Below are 14,067 nucleotides of genomic sequence, written 5' to 3'. Positions count from 1 at the left end.
TAATAAAAAGAAGAGTCAGTCGGGATCAAAAAGAGACAAGTGAGTATAGAGAGGATGGTTGTGCACCAGTACCAGCAGTATGGATGTCAGAGAACTTGGTTAGGAGCCCTTGGAATCTCTTCCTACCCAACACACCTAACTTAAGAACAAAAACTGTCACTCGGCACCCTAAAGAGCTCCAGTCCAGCTCTCTCTTAGCAGTACTAAGGCCATTACTTGGTAATTAGACAGAGTGCATCCTAATCTGATCAGGTGGTCCGATATATAATGGTCTCACATCACTCAGGGTCTTTCTTCCTGTCCCCTGTGTGTGCCTTTCTCCTGTCCTCTCAGAACTTTCCTCAGGCTCTGGGATTCAGAAAAGACCCATCAGACTTCCTCTGGTTAACTGAACACAAGGCCAGCCACTACACCAAACCTAACCTTAGCCCAAGTTTGAGCCTACAGAGAGAGGCTCAGATTTAAGACTTGAAGGGGCTGTGGCTCATCTGTGGTTCCCCGTCAGACATGCTACTTCTTCTCCAAGTTCAAAACCCTTTGAGAAGTAGGTTTTGAAAATCTCAAAACAAAAACAAGCAAACAAACAAAACTAACTATGTTCTGTGCTGTTTGTAAGGTATGGAGATCAAAGGATGAGACCTAGTTAGGCCTTTAGCCAAGATGAAGCTTTCTGAGCTGGCCCAGAGTAAGTGTAGGAGAGGGTATCCAGTTACGGAGGGCTCTTCTCCTGAAGATCCTTGGCATGGGATGCAGAGTTGACTCTTGACTGAATTGCCTACAAGACGCTTAGATTGTGGAGCCTCCACAGTGGCCAGGCTCCTCTGCTTCTTATCCAGCCAGTTATCTTTCCTCCTGGGAGTGCATACTGTAAAAAGGCGCAGTCTCCCCAAGTGAATATGAGGTCAGTGGACAGAAACCCCAGTCAGCAAGCAGCAGAGGACACAGCTTTCTTTTCCTGCCTTGTTACTGTCCATGGTCCTGAAAAAGCGTGTGGTTTTTTTTTTTTTTTTTTTTTTTTTTTTTTTTGTTAAGACTGGAAAGTACTTCTCCCCTTTGAAAACTTATTTCAAGCTAACTTCAAACCATGGAAAGCACGGTTCTCAGGGCTGGAGAGATGGTTTAACTCTGACGGTTCTTTCAGAGGACTCAGGTTCAAATCCCAGCACCCACCTGGTATCTTACAACTCTCTGCAGCTCCAAGATCTGACTGATACTGTCACACATACATTCAGGCAAAACACCAGTACACAGAAAAGAAATAAACATTTGAAAAAGGACTATGAAAAAAGAATAATGCTCTAAACTCCTCATCTGAAACATTCATCCTTTTCAGAAGAAGCTATTACACAAACTTGATGAGGAGGGGCGGGCTCAGCACAAGTCTGATGCTTGTCCCTGGGGCTACTCATGGCTGAGCTGACCTTGACATGTTCTCATACCTCTCGAACCCTGTGGGGTCCACCTATATCCATGCCAGACCTCCTCCACTGCACAGTGATTTCTGCTCTGCCCTGAAAGAACAGCAACAAAGACAGATAAGCTCCCACCATGAGTGGCTGGAGGAAGTCTAAATAAGTCATTGTCTTCACGTGAGCACCAGGAAAAGATGGGCTCAGGAAGCAGTATGGACTTCTTAGGGGAGAAGGCAGAAGATTGAGATTGGTGAGCTCAGCAAAGGCCTGGGCTGATGCTGAGATGAGAGCTACTGATGTCTGAAGAGCCAAGTGCATTTCAGACAACTAAGATGCGAGTGGTCTTTTTTGAGGGAGGGGATTTGATGACTGGGGTTCTTGTGCAGCCCTAGCTGACCCAGAACTCACAGAGATCTGTCTGCCTCTGCCTTCTGAGTGCTGGGAGTAAAGGTGTGTGCCATGTCTGGCCAGGCTTGGGTTTTTGTGGTGGCAGAAGAGCCTATTGAATGACCACAGTAATCCTCAGGGGGACTAGCCTTGTCCCTGTTGTTAGGAGTGAAGGATGTGTGGTGAGATCTGAACAGGGTCAGAAAGCCCCCATAAGGATGTGCAGCCAGAGAGGGCTTGGGAGCCCTGGTAGCATCAGGCAAGAACTAGGTGCTGGGTGGTGTTCAGTCAGAGTGGTACCATGGGGACATAGTGTGGTAGGTCTGAAAAGCAGGAAGAGAGCATAAAACCCAGCAAGAAATGTCTGGACTGGGTGAGACGCTTAAGGGCTGAAGGAGTGAAGGGCAGAGGCCGGGCTCTAGGGCAGCAAGAGATCATGGTGTTAAGTGGGACCTCAGAGGAGGAATAGACCCCAGGGAAACTATGGGAAACCTCATAGTCTGGAAAGAGGCTCGGGGTCACCAGGCCAGACTATAGGGCTTCAAAGCTGGAAGGCCAAAGTCAGAATTCACACTCAGTGTCAAATCAGTGTCAAACCTGAATAGTCCTGGATGCCTTTGACACCCACACCCATCCCCCAAAGTTTACCTAGTGATGGGGACACACTCCCAACTCTGGATAGGCATAGGAGGGATGTACTGATCATCAGGTGTGTGCCTTGAGTGTTCACTGGCACGCCTGAGGATCCTCCTGGCTCTTGCCCCCTTTCATGCCCATGTATCCCCACCCCACATGCATGCATCCACTTCCTTCTGCATCTTCCTCCTATAGCACACCTTGAACTATCGTGGGAGTGGCTTTCCAGTCCTGCAGGCTGGGTATTAGATTCCCAGTCCATAGCTGTGTGGCCTTGGACACAAGACTTAATGCAGCCATTGCTTCTTCATCTGTAAAATGGTAGAGCCTCTGGAAAGGGGCCACATGGATGACACACAGGCTTCCCAGCTTCTGTCCACTCATGAACTAGATCCATGCTTCCAGGCAACCCTTTAAACACAGGTATGATGGTGCACATGCAGCCAATAGCCACACACACACACACACACACACACACACACACACACACACACACACACACAATCTCTGTGAGTGTGCACCTTTCCTCATCCTGAGCAAATATCTTTACATACTGAGAGGCTCGGTCCCTGCTCACTTGCCTGTGTCCCCTGTCCTGCTATTTTCTAGTGGCTGAAGCAGATAGAGGGAACGGAGGCAGCCCTCACGCAGAAGATGCTGGACCTGGAGAAGGAGAAGGTAAAGATGCCACACCTGGAGCAGAGGCGGGATTTGGCTTTGTGGGAGGTTCAGCATCATGGTAATCCTTCAGGTCTCGAGGTTCCTTTGAGCCATCTTCTTTTTCCAATCACCTAGTTTTTATATGAACACTAATTTCTGATCCCATTCCCCATCTTGGTCTCACAGACCCTTGGGTTACAGGAGAGAATCTTGAGAACATTAGAGAAGCAGACACATGGACCCTTGACTGCAGGGCTCCGCAGACGCACATATGGCAGAAGGATTGTTTTTTGCACGATAGCCTGGGAACCTGGAGTTGGTCTTTCTTGGCTGTGCACTTTGATGCAAACTTGGTGGATTGTGATCATGAGGGCTGTTATGTTCTTGAGCTGCCCTGTTTGGGGGTGGAGGGGACAGTTGTCTTCAGCTCAGAGAGGCAAGATAAGCTATTCTAGACCTGACTCTGAAGCCACCCAAAAACCAGTTTGTATTACAAGTTCAGCTGAGAACTCACTGAAGAAAGGGGGCTGTCACATGGAGCCAAAGCAGCATGTTAGAGTCAGGAGAGCCCTGGAGAGGCCTCGGGAACTTGGGTTTCTAGTTACCCCTGTCATCAGTGGCATCACGGACAAGGCAGTGGTCCTTGTTTTCTCCACCTGGAAGATGCAGGGGCTGCCACATGAGTTTTTGGCTCTAAGGCCTCATGGGTATAGAAAGGGGCATGCAGTCTGCTCAGATGAGGCCTGTGTAGAGGGAACCAGACAGCTTCAGGGAGTGTTTAACAGTGAGATGCATACGGGGTGGGAGGCAAGGATAAGCTGCACCTGGGAGCTATTGAGACAACCTTTGGAGGTCCCAGGCCATGGCACAAGTACTGGGGACTCCAGAATATGAACTGGGAGACAGGCTGCATTGGGAGATCCTTTCCTTGTGACCAGATACCCAAGGGGAGGGGGAGCCAGAGTGGTGGCGGTCCTGATCAGGGTTCTTGTGGACAGCCTGGGCAGCCCAGGGCAGTGAGGGCTCTTTAGGGAGTCAGTAGTCAAGGCATCCCTTTTGCTCTGGCACCGAGTCTCCAGTGGGTAGATTGCGAGCCTCCCTGAGGTCGACTTAACGTCCATCCTAACATCTGTTCTAGGACCAGTTCAGCAGGCAGAAAGGATACCTGGAGCAGGAACTGGACTACAGGAAAGAAGCCCTCGACCAGGCCTACCTGGTAGGACCGGAAGTGGGTTTGACACTTTGGCTTTCTTCTCTCAGCCTTTGAGGCTGCTGCTTCCTGCAGGGAGCACACATGACTAGAATGGCTGGGTGTTCCAAATGAGCTGTGTGTGTGTTTTTTTTTAAAGCTTTATTTTTTAATATTCTTTTTTCATATATACATTCTGACCGCAATTTTTCTCCCTTCCCCCAGACTCTTCCCCCCACCTCCCTTCACCCCAAGATCCACATACCTTCTGCTTCCCCTCAGAAAAAAACAGATCTCCCAGGAACCTCAACCTAATATATCATAACGAACTTCAGTAATACCATCACATCAAGGCCGGTCAAGGCAACCCAGTAGGAAGAAAAGGGCCCTAAAAGTAGGCAAAAGAGGACAGCCCCTGCTCCCGCTGTTGGGATTCCCACTAGAACATTACTCAGCCATATGCAGAGGACCTAGCACTGACCTATCCAGGCTCCCTGAGCTCTGTGAGCCTCTAAGAGCCCCAGTCAGTTGATTCTGTGGGCTGTGTTCTCGTGGGCATGGCTGATCTCTCTGGTTCCTCCCCTCCTCCGTAGGACTCCCTGAGCTCCGCTAATGTTTGCTATGCTCCTCCCACCACACTCAGCAGGCAGGACGAACTGTAGGGCATTTTTTTTTTTTGTGGCTGGGTTGGTGTCCCAGTCCCTCCACTTGAGGCCTTGCCTGGTTATAGAAGATGAACTATGTGATTTTTTGTTTTTTGTTTTTAATATGACCCATACTAGGCTAGCAGTTGCTTGAGCTGAGTGAGAAAGGCTTTTGTATACACCTGTTGCTTCACAAGTGCTTATTTAGCCTTAAAATTCCAAAGAGGCCGGCGATGTAGCTTTGCCAGTATAGTGCTGGTCTAGCGTGCATTAAAGCCAGTTCAATCCCTGGGCGTGGTGGCACCGCTGCAACCCCAGCACACAGGATTAGAAGTTAGTACCATCTTCCACTATGCAGTGAATTCCAGACCACCTGTCTCAAAAAACAAAAAATTCCCAAAGCAGGTTTTTATTATTATTATTATCATTTAATCTTTTTTTTACAGTACAGTCTTTATCCCTCTCCCAGTGCACCCTCTGACTGTTCCTCATCCCATTCTTCCTCCCCCGTCTCCAAGAGGATGTCTCTACCCCCACCCTACAAGAGCTCCCCACTCCCGGGGCCTCAAGTCTTTCGAGGGTTAGGTGCATCTTCTCTCGCTGAGCCCAGACCAGGCAGTCCTCTGCTGTGTATGTGTTGTGGGCCTCACATCAGTTAGTTTATGCTGCCTGGGTGGTGGCTCAGTGTCTGAGAGGTCTCAGGGGTCCAGGTTAGTTGAGACAGCTGGTCTTCCTATGGGGTTGCCCTCCTCCTCAGCTTCTTCCAGCCTTTCCCTAATTCAAGGAGTGTCTGCCTTCTGTGCATGGGTTGGGTTTAAGTATCTGCCTCCGACTCTTTCAGCTGCTGCAGGTTTTCTTCTCGGTAAAAAGGGAGACGGTCTTAAAGAGAGAGGCGGTGAGCTGTGGCCAGATGCATTAGAGAAAATGGGGTTTTAAAGCCGTGTGAAACCCTGTGGGGTTCTTCAGAGAGTCTGGGCTTCTTTCAAAGCTACAAATCTCCGGCACCAAGAACCATTCTCCCTTGCGGGTGGGGCATTCCAAGATGTCCCCACGGTGGAGGGAGAGTCAGTGCCACTCTGTGGAGGACGGTTAACACTGCCATTGAGTAGTATCTCTCCTGTCACTTCCGTTCCTTATCTTGTGATGTGGCTGACACAGAATTGAGGGGTGGACGGATGAGAACACGCTCATCTCTAACCTTCTGCCTCATCCAGTCTCGGTCCTTGAAAACGCCCATGAAGACCACACCCCCACCGCCCAGAACTGCCTCTCAAGCATGTCCAGCAGTTCTGAAGGACACCCCTCAGGGAAGCCGCAGGAACCTAGTTGACCCCAAGGGGAGGTACATTAGGTGGAAAGCTGAGGGCCCTGATCCTAAGGGCCTCCCCAGGACACAGTGTGCTGAAGGGCAGTGTGCTGCAGTGCGGAGAGACATGGAGGTCAGCCATTGCAAAGTTCCGTGGTTCATGCGGGCCTCTCACAAAACAGCTCTTTGGAAAAGGTGACCTCCAATCACAGGACTGTCTGCAGGCAGGTCCAGGATCTAGGGCATGTCGGCTCTTAGAGAATACCCCTACCTTAATGATCCTGGTCCCTGTAGAAGTTATAGTTTTCCCTGAAAGGTGCACTAAAGCTCAAGTGCACAGCTTGATATCCAAAGGGATCTCTGTCTTGTGAGAGTCTGGACAGATTTACTTAGAGCTTGGTCGGTGGCCCTCTCACCTCCTGCATCCAGGCTGGTTAAAGGGAGGTACAGGATGCATGCCCATCTTCCTTTGTCATGGCGTGCAGTGAGGGGTGGAAGCTGGCAACCAGAGGGTCTCCCAGAAGCTTGGTTGCTGGGGGGGGGGTGAGCCAGAATGTTTGATGTTGACCACCCTACACATAAGCTCCTGTGTCACTTGGGGCCTGGGCTGAGGTCACATGGAATTCCACTGCTCTGCTTTCTGTTGGCCAAGGTGACCCTGGGGAGAAGGTGGTAATGGCTGTGGCTAAATCCATGGTAGCCCAAAAGGGCTAGGGTCTATCTAGGAAGTCAGAACAGTGCTGCCGGTGTGGGACTTTCAAAGCCTTCCCTGGGTTGCTCTGTCTCATATTAGGGTGGGTTCCACCTCATGGTTGCAATGCTTCTTAACCCGGGGTGAGGGGCTTTGTGGAAGCAGGAGAAAGACCGTTTGCCTCTGGGCACCATGGTAAGGTAACTGTTGAGTTTCCAGCAGGGGATCTGCTGTAACTTCAAGAATTTGAGAATTCGAACTCTGAATGGTGGGTTTCCACTGTCTCCTACAGCATTGCCCACAAAGGCCCTTTTACTGTCCGTCAAGTCAGGGATGGGTGGTTCTTAGGACAGTCCCCCTATTTGCTTCCAGTAAAAGCTTCATTCTCCACACAGCTGGTAAATAAATCATATAACTGAGAAATTGCACCCCACTGGCTTCATTAGAATAGTGTGTGAGAGTAAAGTAGAAGCCAAAGATAAGATAAATTCCATCTGAATGGACTTGTCTCGGGGAGATGTGGTTCTTTCTTCTTGCCCTTGTCTCCTGTACAGACCAAAGATGTTTGTCTGTGTCTAGAACAGAACACTTGGTGATGTGTGCCTTGGCCAGAGGGACCCCTCCCATGCTTTTCTGGACCCTGCATGCTGACATTCCCTCCCCAGTGTGACCTCTAGCCAGCATCCTGACGGCGCTGAGTGTCTGCCTTTTTGTAACCTCAGCTGTCTGTGGTTTGGGCCATGCAGAAAATCCAGGACCTGGAGGCCACCTTGTACAATGCGCTGCAGCAGGAGCCTGGGCGGAGGGCCAGCGAGGCCCTGAGCGCCAGCCAGCGTGAGGACCTCCAGGCAGCTGTAGAGAAGGTGCGCAGACAGCTCCTGCGTCAAAGCCGGGAGTTCGACAGCCAGATCCTGAGGGAGCGGATGGAGCTGCTACAGCAGGCCCAGCAGGTACCAGCAGCGCCCCTTTCAGTCTCATTTCCCATCTCATACCTTCAATATATCCTGGGTCCCTGATGACCTGCCCGGATGCTGGGTGGAGAGTCACTGATAGGAGAAGTTCTGCTGGCCTAGCATCTTTTCCAATGGCTGCCTGTCATGGAATAGAAAGCATTCCCTCCTTGGTGGCTGGGTAGACACAAGCTGCTTGAGTGTTGTAGATGGCAAACTTTCCTTTTGTGTTCTTTCCTTTTGATTGGAACGTATACACAAAACAAAGGGGTTTCTCCTGCCTTCCTGAAATGCTCCCTATATAGCAGCCTGACGCACAGAGAACACACTGCCTCAGCAACTCTTGGCTGTTGGGTTTGGGATGGCCAAGAATTTGAGGATCAGCCTAAGAGCCTGACTCCTTACTTCTTGGAGGACTTAAGCATCCACGAGGGCCACATGATGCTGAGCAGAGGAAAAGAAGGTTCCAGAACCTTGATGATAGCTGAGGAAGGAGAAGCAGAAAAAAAAAAACGAGCCATACAGAGCTTTGTTAGGAAGCATGTTTCATACTCTTCAGAGCCTCCATCCATCTCGCGGCATCCCCATGAGCCGCGTGACTTGGCACACAGCATGGCTGTCCCAGCATTACCTGTCTCTGACCTCCCGCTTCCCTGCAGCCTCCAGGCCCTCGCTGCCTGGATGTTGGACTCGTGAGTGACTGAGGCCATTCCAGTTCATTTTCGGGTCCTGCTGGGATTCTAGGTGCCCCAGCTCAGACCTCATCTTATGAGTGTACATTCTGTACACTGGACATGCGCAGGTCATGGGCTTCACAAGATGTGAAGTCCGTCTCTCTGTAACAAGCCAGAAGACACAGTTCCTCAGGGGGAGTGCCTGTCCTCTGTGTCCGCCCTTCAGGGATTCTATGCTGGGCCACCATAAAAGACGTAGGTCAGGTTTTTATGACGCGTGACTCAATGTGTTTCAGAAAATCCGGGAGATGGAAGGCAAGCTGGAGCTGCAGAGGCGCCAACTGAAGGAGCTGGAGGAAAAGGTAGGTGGACCAGAGTGCTGAGGCTTCAGGCTGAGATGCAGGCAGGTCGCCGCCCACCTCAGCTTCAGAGCCCAGGCTTCCGGTTCCCCCAACCATCCAAGGAACCCAAGACCTCCACAGGCAGATGATAGGGCCACAGGGTCAGGAACCGGTCTCAGTGTCTGGTGGGGGATGGTTTAAATACCTTCAGACCGAAAAGGTGAGCCATATTAAACAGATGTAGCCTGGTCATCAAGACCCAGGTCAGTGGGAGGCCCTGTCTTAAAAACAAGGTAGACACCTGCTGAGGAATGGAACTGGGGCTGTTCTCCAGCTCCCCATACATACTCATACACTCGAACACACCTACATGTGTGGACCTACATACACAAACATGCACACACAGACATATATACATGTTAACACAGAATATGTGAATGAATGAATGGATGGATGAATAGATTATGCCTTACATGCAGGCAAAAATAAAATAATAGCAAGAGTCTGGGGGAATGGTCAAATGGTAGAACACTTGCTTACCATAAACAGAAGGTCCTGCACAAAATATTAGCATACAAGCTGGATGTGGTGGGGCATGCCCTCAGTCACGGAACTTATGAGGCTGAAGTAGGGGGATCATGAGTTCAAGACCCCATCTCAGAAAACCAACCTCCCTCAAAATTAATATTATGATTATGATTAATATGTATATTTATGTACATAGGTTATATTTCTATTTTTTTATTTGGCCATATTGCAGTCGTACCTCCAAAAAGACACCCAGCACAGAGTCTGGCATGAGCACTGTGAAAATGAATGAATGAATGAATGAATGAATGAATGAATGAAGAGCAGTCCCTAAGTCTTAGGTCATTTCGCTGGGACAAAAAGAACATAGTGATAATGAATTTGTATTTGTACTTATTTTTTCATTCAAGTTCTCTTTTTTTTTGCTTCGTTCTTTTCACCCCTGTTTGTGAATGTGTGCATGTATGTGTATTAGTGAGCTATATATATATGTATGTATGTGTGTGAGAGGTGTGAGTATGTATGAATGTGTGTGGGCATGTGTGAGGTGTATGTGTTTGATGAGTGTGCCTGTGTGCACACACGGAAACCAGAAGAGTGTGTCTGACGCCGTCCTCTACCACTCTTCAGCCATTCCTCAGCGGGAGGGTCTCTTGCTGATCCTGGAGCAAGGCGGGAGGGTCTCTTGCTGATCCTGGAGCAATCCTGACGGCCACCCCATCAGTGCTGGGATCACAGGCATGTGCGGGATGGGAGACACAGAGGCAGCCGACTTCAAGCAGGGCAGATAACACATGTCATGACTGAACAAACCATGCTATGGTGCCACTCCAGATCTGGCACTTACCAACTGGCCAGATGTGATGACAGTGGACGTGTCTAATGTGTGCTTGGTGACTTGGTGAGACTAGAAGACATACACAGCATCACGGACTGAGCAGAAGTCCTCGGAGAAAAACAGTACTCACGACAGCAGAGGAACACACAGATGCCCGCAACAGTTCTCGCTCACTACCACGGGCCTCACACTGTGCACAGCAGTAGATACATCAAAAGCCTGGAGACATAGCTCAGTGGCTGGGGCAGCTCACAAACACCTGGAACCATAGCTCCATGGGTATCTGGTGCCCTCTTCTGGCTTCTTTGGGCACTGCACTGATGTGCGCATACACACACAAACAATAGTCTCTAAAAACAACAAAAACCACAATAATAAACACTACTTCCAGACCCAGTTTAACTTTGGGAAATGATAGGGCGAGTTGTTTTAGACAAGCCCTCTTGCTAAGAACTGAAAAAATGTAGAAAATTAATCCCCTCAAGGCTGGGCATGGTTATGGTCCATACCTGTAATTCCAATACTTAGGAGGCCTAGTCAAGAGGATTACAGGTTCAAGACCAGTCTGGGCTGCAAAGTAAGACTTTTTAAAAGAATCTTTGTTTAAGATATTGGAAAGCATCCTCAGGAGCGAAAAATGGCAGGCCAATACCCAGAAAAAGAGAAACCCAGAGACAAACATTTACACTCATCCCAGAAGAGACAACCAGGGTTCTGTGGATGCTGGTAACCACCCTGTGCTGCGGCTCTAGGCAGACTGAAAGGCTAGCGGAGGACCACACAGGCAAGGTGGCTTTACTGTGATCTTCACCACTTTCTGTGACAACACCTGTTTAACTGTGTATCCGTCGAGGATGGGGTAGAATTTCACTCATCTCTTCCTCCCAGGCAGAAAGTAAGGTGGTCTTAGACTAGTCTGGGGAGAAGTCATAGTTACATAGTTTATGTTAAAGAGCAAGGCAGTAGGTTGACCTGACCTTTGTGGGGTGGTGAGGACACCCGTGGGGAGAGGCCTTCTGACCCACCCTGCTTTGCAGGGTGAGGCTAGTGTGCCTGAGAAGACCCTGTCTGGATCCTAAAGGAGAATATACAGAAACCCAGAAAGAAAGACAAAGGTCACTTCTGGGATGAAGCATGTCAGGCTGGCTCATGGGAAAGGAGGTTGACTCTCCAGGGACGGCAGGAACAATGAGGCTCTTCATTGGTGGGGCAGCCTTCCTGGTGGTTGTCAAATACTAAATGCAGGGCATGGGGAGAGAGAAAGCGAAAGCGCTTAAACAGGGCAATCACCCTTCTCGCCCTGTACGGAGCTCTGGGTGCGTTGCTGGCTGTGTCTGCAGGGGGCACCAGAGGACTGTGTCCAGGCAATGGATACCTGGGGTTTCCAGTTTTCCAGTTCCATCTGGAAAACCCTTTGAGTAGCCCGTGTTAGATCCCAGAGTCCATCTGGCAGGTGCCCAGCCCCCCTCGGCCCTCCTCAACTGTTGAGAAGTCCTAAGGGGAATGTCAGGTTGATCTAACTGAGAATACTGTGGCACCATGGCTGGGCACGGGATAGCCCGAGGTCCTGGGGCTGTAAGTGGAGGGCTTCTTACTGCTCTAAGAATGAGACTCTTTGCCTCTCTGGGTGTGTCAGCAAGGACTCCATTAGTGGGCAGTGGGGGCGGGGGAATGAACTCTGCCTGACTTTCCATCCATAGGCACCTTGAGGGTCATAGCCAGATATGACAACTGTACAAACAGGGCCACAGGGGATGTCGCCCATTAAAATGTTAAAAATGGGGGTAGGGTGGGGTTGGGAGATGCTTCAGTCAGAAAAGCACTTGCTTTGCAAACATTCTTGGTGCTTGATCTGTTACCTGTGCTGGGTGTGGTGGGGACAGTTTGGGGACTCACTGGCCCAAAAGTTTGGTGTAACCGGTGACTTTCAGGTGAGTGAGATCCTGTCTCAAAAATCCAGAGAGGACAGGGCGTAAGGAATGAAATTTGAGCTGGTCCTCTGCAGTCACACCAGCAACACAAGAGCCAACCCCCATACGACACAGGTGCATACACACAGGTGGTAATGACACGCTACGCCTCCAGGGAAGCACCTGGTCGTCGCTTGTTTTGTTTTTCTGGTCTCTTAGACTTTCTCAGAGCTGATTTGTGGGCTGCTCTGTCTCCATCTTTCCAGGGGGTATGCCCGCGCCAAACACACAGCAGGAACTCAATGGTGGATTACTGGTTGGCTGTATGACTAAGGGTGTCCACCGGGCCTGTCACCTCTAGGTCCTCCCAGTCACTCCCTGCAAGGGATCATGGGAAACTCAGATGCCATCAACTGTGGCTTGTGATCTTTCTCTCCTTTCATGGCCAGCCTTATTCACAACCCACTGGATGGTCTCACTAAGCCCTCCTCCTCCTCAGCCTCAGTTTCCCCATATAGAATGTGAAGTAAACTTGTCTTACAGTGACCTCCTTACAGCTCTTGATCCTAGAGAGTGGGTAGAAGAAAGTGGCGATGTTATTTGGATTTTCACTTTCCTCTGCAAACAGCATAGGAAACTATGACCTTGTTTGGTGGGGTGTTATTTTTTAAAATTTTCAGGTGATGGTCGTATCTATGTTTCCTCTAAAGACTACTGGTTCTGTTTAAACAGGGCAAGACACAAGTAGATTAAGAAAAAAATATTCTTTTGAACTAACTCATCTGTCTTTTCTGGTTGTGTAAGTTCTCCCCCCCCCCCCCCAGCAACGTTTTTCTAAAGTTGACTGGTAAAAGGCACACGGTGCTTTAAATATTAACAAATCTCTTGCAAGGGGCAGTGTCGGGAAGGATCACTTGTCTGCAGCTTGGCCTGGCTGCATCCCTTGGTCCGCCCACTAGAACATGTCCTGGTGAAACACAGCGGACCTTGAGCAGGTCCTTCCCTCGTATTGCCCTGTGCAGCCTTACCTTTCTGCCACAAAGTCTCTGCCCATGACATAGATCTCTCCTGGCAGCCTGAATGGTGGGATAAATGTGTAGGGCTAACCCACTGAGCACAAAAGGCTTGAGGGAGCAATCAGCATCTCCTGGTGGCAGCCCGCCGCTTCTCTCTCTACTGCCCCCTAGTGTCATAGTTCTTGTAAGATATTGTCACTGAATTCCATACCACATCTCACATCTTTTTTCTTTCTTTTCTTTTCTTTTCTTTTCTTTTCTTTTCTTTTCTATTCTATTCTTTTCTTTTCTTTTCCCTTCCTGTTTTATTTTGGTCTTATGTTATAGTTTTTGTTCCTTTTTCTGTTTTTCTCGCTAGCATTCATTCTGTGGCCTTGACGACTCCCATACGCCGAGAACCCGGGTGTGTATGCTTTCCTTTCTATAGGCTGATGCAAAGCCGATTGAGAGAGGAGGTTGACTCCCCTCCGGCTGTGCTGCTCCTTGGGAGATGAGGAGCCTTGAAAGCAGCCTTGTTCTGGATTCTTCCACTTCATCTCCTCAGGGGCTGTGTGGGTCCTGGGTCCTTGGGGTTCTGCTATAGAGGCACATGGTGAGGCATATAATTGAGAAATGGAGGCTCTGTGGCATTTCATCCACCGAGTTTATTTCCCATTCCCAAAAGCCATCTCCAGTCTGGTGTAGTTCCTGCTTTGTGCGCCTGTCGGGTCCAAAGCAAATGACCTTCCAGGGTCAAGGAGCAGCAGGTTGGCAAGCCAGTGAGTGGCTCCCGAGGCCAGATCCCTAATGAGACTGCACAGTGTCCAGGCTTCTCACAGCAGTCCCTGGCTTCTCACCTCTGGATCTCAACCTTGCTCAGTTATGATACCTGACTGTGTTTAGAAT

General features: G+C 49.6%; 1 protein-coding gene across 2 annotated transcripts in view; it reads left to right on the top strand.

Annotated features, from left to right (window-relative positions):
• JAKMIP1 (janus kinase and microtubule interacting protein 1) overlaps window positions 1–13,560 on the top strand; it is a gene marked incomplete at both ends in the record, with an annotated part of 54,841 nt that extends 41,281 nt beyond the window's left edge. Inside the window, 5 exons of one of the 2 annotated variants that reach the window (XM_080922322.1) lie at window positions 3,045–3,113; window positions 4,234–4,311; window positions 7,672–7,875; window positions 8,846–8,911; window positions 13,510–13,560. In XM_080922322.1, coding sequence (XP_080778448.1) covers window positions 3,045–3,113; window positions 4,234–4,311; window positions 7,672–7,875; window positions 8,846–8,911; window positions 13,510–13,560 — 468 coding nt within the window. Of the gene's footprint in view, window positions 1–3,044; window positions 3,114–4,233; window positions 4,324–7,671; window positions 7,876–8,845; window positions 8,912–13,509 lie in introns of both variants that reach the window. The other variant, XM_080922321.1, reaches the window with a different exon arrangement.
• Window positions 13,561–14,067: the final 507 nt, after the last annotated feature.

The sequence above is a fragment of the Micromys minutus genome (genome assembly GCF_963924665.1).
Source record: "Micromys minutus genome assembly, chromosome: 1".
Classification (NCBI taxonomy): domain Eukaryota; kingdom Metazoa; phylum Chordata; class Mammalia; order Rodentia; family Muridae; genus Micromys; species Micromys minutus.
The sequence above is the reverse complement of the archived record's forward strand: the minus strand, read 5'-3'. Positions and strand labels throughout refer to the sequence as shown.